We start from the raw sequence: 6429 nt of genomic DNA, 5'->3' as shown, positions 1-6429 counted from the left end.
TTTGCCTGAAGGGACCTGAAAGCTCAGCTTAAGCATGTCTCCTACTTTTCCTACCAAAGCTCTTCTAGTTTGCATTAATTGCTGAGGACTCCACCCTGCTAATGAAGGGCAATTTTGGTATTGTTCATTAGACTCATTGGGTAAATGAAAGGCAGGCCTTGAGGCAGGGACTATCCAGAGCTTTACCACAATAATAGCAGATACTGTCAACTGGGGTGCTCTTTCTCAACTCAGTCTATTGTGGGTATCTGGGATCATAACTGCAAATGGGGTTTCTTTGCTTGTCCACCAGAACTCAAGTAGCATGTTTAAAAAATGGCAAAGTCTTAGTAATTCTCCTATTCTGATTCTTCTGCTTTGAGAATGACATGTTTTTTTCTCTAGAGGGTGGATATTCTGTGGTTTAATGACAATTATGTGTTAAAAACTTTCTGTAAATAGACACCAAGGCACTATGTGATAGCAGCTCCTACCTGGGTAGAAGTATCAAGTATATACAAAACAGCATCAAAGGAGTTAAAAACCAATGACGTTTAAACAACAGACTATTAAATACAAATCCTGCTACCCAAAGGTATGCAAACAATTTATTTGTGTTCTGTGCAACATTGTACAGGGGAATGGGTCTGCAGTTGTGTTTCTCTACAAGGTCAATAAATGGTTTGTCAACTCTGGTGAGCATTTATTTTGTATCCAAAGTCCTAATGTAAAAAATTATAAATATTAGTTTTACTCTCTCCGTTTGTGATGGAGTTCCACTCTGACAGGATCAGAAATATTGGTCAACAGCTGCAGATAGAAATGAAATAGTCCTCTTAATTGAATCCTGTGGGCTGCAAAAAAGGATTTTTTTTTCCCACCGCCCAAACATTTCCTTGTGCCAGACAATCTGGAGCCACATATTTTTTTCTTTTTACTAGTCCAGCTGGCAGAGAAAATTGCCTTGTTGAATTAGCATGTCCAAAAATATAAAAGTGTTTAAATGAGTATGACCGTACAGGCAGTACAACAAACTATTGCTATTATAAAATATACTAATTCATTTCTCTGTTGTATAGTGAACAGATTTGAGACACAGGGAGGTATAAATGACTCCTGGAGCTTCTTGTATTAGTTATTTTTATATGAATCTCAGTATTAAGCAGATCAGCATATATGTTGCCAAATTAAAATAGAAAGCTATTAGCAAATTAACACCTTTTACACAGAACTTGCACGTACACCACATTTGTCATATGTTATTGCAAGAACAAAATTGCATAGACCATTTGCTGGCACTTTCTGAATTCCCTAAATAATGCTTTGTCTTAGCAAATAGTTCAAGTAGTTCCTTCAATTTAATTTCACCCACTAATGCATCAAGTGTTTACATGTAGTGAGAGAAAAAAATCCATGGAGCTCAAAAACATTAACAATAACATAATCATCTGACTGAATAATAGTTCATCAAGGAAACATTCCTTTTTTTTTTTTTTTTTTTAAATGCTCTCTGTAAGGCTGTTTTCAAAGTGTTACTGACAGAAAATGTAATTTGATTCAAGTCATTCTTCTGAAGTTAAAATGTCATTTGTGCTCTTCTTCCCCTTTCACCCTGTAGTCTAGAATTGTAGATACAGATTTGTCTCCTAAACTGAAGTACTTTGTTTTTAAAATTATGAAAATTCTGCTTTCGGTAGTGCTCTTTAGCAATAATATAAAACTCAGACTAACAAGGGGGTGTGCAGACTTTTCTGGTGCCTCACTGGCAGACACGGCTGTATTCTTGGCAAGTGGAGCCCACGCCGGCCACTGACAAGTAGAGCTTTCCGTCTGGACACACACAGATTTCGTAGAGCCCCTGAGAAATACCGGATCCACCGCTTGTACCCTCAGGCAATTTGGGCAGTCGCACAGTTTCAGCATCCAGTAAAAGCTGCGTGGGAGAAGGCAGGACGAATGGGCTTGTTAGAGATAATAATGCAATAGCATGCCAGAACACAACTTGCCTTTGTCTAGGCAGTGGTTTAAGAACAGCCTTCTACCCAGACTTGTTATATACAAAGCTGCTCTGAGACCTAGGCTCTTGGCAGACACTGGAACACAGGACAGGGATAAGCTGGTGCCCATCCTCGTCCTTAGCAGCAACCTCATGAAGTTCAACAAGGCCAAGTGCAAGGTCATGCACCTGGGTCGGGGCAATCCCAAATGTGGATAAAGGCTGGGTGATGAGTGGATTGAGAGCAGCCCTGTGGAGGACTTGGGGGTATTGGTAGTTGAAAAACTGAACATAAGCTGGAAATGTGCTCTCACTTGATGCAGTCCAGCATACGGTTGGCTTTCTGGGCTGCAAGTGCAGCCAGGACAAGGTTAGCACAGATAGGGTAAGGGTTAACACTTTTAAACTGAAAGATGGTAGATTAGATAGAAGGAAGAAATTCTTCACTGTGAGGCTGGTGAGACACTGGCACAGGGTGCCCAGAGAGGCTGTGGATGCCCCCTCCCTGGAAGGGTTCAAGGCCAGGTTGGACGGGGCTTTGAGCAACCAAGCACAAATACAGGCTGGGTGAGGAGTGGACTGAGAGTGGCCCTGCAGAGAAGGACTTGGGGGCTATTAGTGGAAAGAAAATTGACTATGAGCCAGCAATGTGCACTCGCAGCCCAGAAAGCCAACTGTATCCTGGGCTTCATCATAAGAAGCGTGACCAGCAGGTCGAGAGAGGTGATTCTGCCCCTCTGCTCTCATGAGACCCCATCTAAAGTACTGTGTTCAGCTGTGAGCCCCCCCAACATAAGAAGAACATGGACTTGTTAGAGCAGGTCCAAAGGAGGGCCACAAAGATGACTGTGGGGCTGGAGAACTCCTGTGAGGACAGGCTCAGAGAGTTGGGGTTGTTCAGCCTGGAGAAGTCTCCAGGGAGACCTTATAGCGGCCTTCCAGTACCTAAAGGGGGCTACAGGAAAGATGGGGAGGGACTCTTTGTCAGGGGTGTAGTGATAGGATAAGGGGTGATGGTTTTAAACTGAAAGAGGGTAGATTTAGACTAGGTATAAGGAATAAATTCTTTCCAGTGAAAGTGGTGAGGCGCTGGCCCAGGGTGCCCAGAGCAGCTGTGGCTGCCCCCTCCCTGGAAGGGTTCAAGGCCAGTTTGGACGGGGCTTCGAGCAACCTGGTCTAGTGGAAGGTGTCCCTGGCCATGGCAAATGATCTTTAAGGTCTCTTCTAACCTAAACCATTCTATGATTCTATGATAAGAGAGGGGGCCCCTGCTCATACACCGAACAGCAGGGCATGGGTGCTGCTTCTGCCTCTGGACACAGGTCTGTTCTGACCTGGGTGCTGAAGCCTCACAGCTGTGCCAGCTGGTTAGGGATGGACATACAGGTTGGGCTGGAGTTCCTCTGTGGAAGAACTGGCACTGTACAACCTTGCAGAGGGGGTAGATAAACTGCTGCGTGTTGCATGTTCTTGCTGACCAGGAAGCTCTTAATGATGTCTGCAGAGCTTTCCTCTTTAATTTAGCAACTCTGGGCCTGAGTGTCTACCTCTGGGCCAAGGTCCCTGCTGGGGTGCCTGGGGATCACTGTGCTAGTGGGGAGTTGAATGCTACCAGAGTTTTATTAGAAAGCATTTCTCTAAGCTAATGCAACATTATGCCAATTGGTAGTATTATTTAATCTGACCCATAAATAAAAGTCTTATTATTAGCACCATTAATTTTAATATCATTTTCCTAAAATCTGAGGAATTAAATTAACAGAACTTGAAAAAAGAATTTAAGTTATTAGTTATATTCAGACACCAAGATAAACCATAGTTATGGAAAAAGAAGGGCTTGTACTCACCACACCATCACTACTGTGTAGTTTGATATCCATCTGGGAAAGAGCTTCAATGTTCCCAGCTTGCGCTTTGATATTAATTCCTCGTGGTGCATCCATGCTCAAAGATCGAGTTGGTGATTCCAGCCTGAAAGCAGAAGGAAATCTGACAGTAGCACATTCTCATATATACCTTTATATTTGAAAAATAAGTAAACTTTGAACAAGCACTTGAAGGATCTTGCCTGAAGTCATATAAAAGATACAGCTTCTTTTTTCTTCAGGCAGACTCGAAAAAGGAGTTAGCTATTTAAAACCACCAAAGTATCCCTAATGAAAAATACAGATTAATTCAACACAGAAAAATACAGATTAATACAAATGCAAGGTATTATTTCAGAGCTAACCTTTTTTTTTTTTTTTCAGTATAATGGTAATTTATTCTTTAAAACTGAAACCCATTTTTACATTCTTTAGTTTGAATTTATTTTCATTTTTGACATAATAACAAATTGTAATTAATACAATTAGTGTAGTCCAGAAGTTTTTTAATCAACAAGAGTTTTAACACTGCTATCAGTTGGACCAGGATTTCACTTAGAGTGTGTGAGTATGTGTGTTGTTTAACTAGATGGCATCCGAAACTTAAAAACCAGTAACTTAATTTGAAATAAAAATTATGCAATACAATAGAAAGTTGTGAACCCGACAGTGCCACAAGATGGCAGGAAGGTACTGTATTAGCTGAGTAATCACTTCGTCAGGTCAGCTGTGCAGGATTAATGATTTTTATTTTCCAAAGAGATAAGGCGTTGTTTCTTCAGAATTTTGGTATCATTTCCACGATAAGTAGCAGGGATAGAAGTACTAATTAAAAATCATGAAAAGGAAAGAAAAAGTGCAAGCTCAGCAACAAACTAGTGATTATATGGCTTCTTTTGACCATTACTTATAACTGCTTTGACTGGAGGCACTGGGAATATCACAGAATTAGAGCTTATACCTACTGGGTTTTGTTCATGAATATTGGGTCACCCTTCCTGATGACACCAGCCTGAATTTCACACTATCAGCCAACATTAAACAGGTGAGTATTAAGGCGAAAGAAAATTAATCAACTGGTGGTCCCAGTTTACTTTACATTCATGTTACCTTTTCTATTCTGTATGTTCCCTGGACATACATAAAATAACATGGGCTTCATCCATAATGCGGAACTCTGACATGCATCCCCGTTCCCAGATCTGCAGGTGCTCACCCACCGTGTATTCTGGAAATAGAGAGGGGGGTGTGTGTGTGTATGTGTGTGTGCACATGTGTGCACACGCACTCCTGGCAGATGCCCTGTTGGCTCCGTGAATGCTCAACAACTGCCCACCTGGGCAGGCGGAGGCCCGTGCCCCAGCAGGTCCTTTACTAGGTGTGCATCAGGTCGTGAGTCTAGACACTGACTACCAATCACATGCTAAAGGAATGAAATGATTTCTCATACAGAAATGATTTACTCAAACTGCTTCAGTTCTTTTTTTTTTTTTTTTTTTTTTTTTGCAGTTACTTCATTAACACTAGAATTTAAAAGGAGTCAGTTTGTGTTTGTGAGAAACTTCAGCTGTATCTCAGAATTGTGAAGAAGCTAAATCCAGCTGATATCTTGAAACTTAAACCCGTGGTATCTAAGGACAGTCAAGCACAGTCACTGAAACGAAATTTTTATCTCCAAATCTGAAAATAACTCAGGCAATATTGGCTTATCACTCTTTGCCAGAGGTAGCAGAAGATCCTACATTCTCTGGTCTTCAGAGGTCTTTTCCAACCCAAACCATTCTATGACTACGTTTCTACAGTCTGCCTCTCCCCGACCATCTCCTGGGTTAGTCACCTTCAATTAGTTTAAACTCCAGATTGATAAATTAAATTCCTAACAATGGATAACTGCATCATGGTTCCATATTGGGACCATATCCATAAAATAGCTCGATGACTTATCCCACAACTCTGAGATGGCACAAACTTCTGTCATGATCGTGCTGAGTACAAGAGCGCAAGTACGAGTCTGTTCTGCATCAGATATCTAATATAGTATTAGTAATCTATATTAAGTAATGTTTGTGATTTAACAACCTTTCTAGATTTACACTTTTATGAAATGGGAAAACAGTTTTTCCCTAAGTGATTTATATGGGAGGTTTGCTTCATGGGAATGTTTTTTGATGCACATTTTTATATATTATAGAATGAAAAATTAATCAAAGTTAGTGTCAAGGTAGTTGAATATAACTGTTGCTGTAGTTTGTTTCAGCAAAAAGCTATAAACATTGAAATAGCTCATGTTTTTTTTGTAAAGTGTTTTACCTATGTAAGTAATCTACACATAGGCATAAATTTTTATTTTTATGCTCTAGTGAATATTACGAGAAGGCAGACCGGGACAGATTTTTGAAGAGCATATCAGACCTGGACTTTGAAAAGCAATCAAAGACTGGAGAAGTATTTCTTACTTTCTACCAAAATTAGGGCTGGCAGGAAGCCTACAGACTTCGGAAGCATTTACAGATTTATGATATGACATACATATAATTTAAATTACATGGCAGAATTACATTTGCTATATTAATCACAATCCTAAATTTA

At 40.4% G+C, this 6429-nt stretch overlaps 1 protein-coding gene across 5 annotated transcripts in view; it reads right to left on the bottom strand.

Annotated features, from left to right (window-relative positions):
* Positions 1-559: 559 nt before the first annotated feature.
* The window catches only part of SGCG (sarcoglycan gamma), a 145144-nt gene continuing 139274 nt past the window's right edge, over positions 560-6429 (bottom strand). For all 5 annotated transcript variants that reach the window (XM_042791922.1, XM_042791921.1, XM_042791917.1 and 2 more), the window contains 2 exons: positions 3823-3946; positions 560-1912 (listed from right to left, as the gene is read on the bottom strand). In XM_042791922.1, the coding sequence (XP_042647856.1) occupies positions 1739-1912; positions 3823-3946 (298 nt within the window). In that variant the 3' untranslated portion in view covers positions 560-1738. The remainder of the gene's footprint in view (positions 1913-3822; positions 3947-6429) is intronic.

This window comes from Tyto alba, unplaced genomic scaffold (genome assembly GCF_018691265.1).
Source record: "Tyto alba isolate M040663 unplaced genomic scaffold, T.alba_DEE_v4.0 Super-Scaffold_2, whole genome shotgun sequence".
NCBI lineage: Eukaryota > Metazoa > Chordata > Aves > Strigiformes > Tytonidae > Tyto > Tyto alba.
This window is presented reverse-complemented; position numbering and strand designations above follow the sequence as displayed.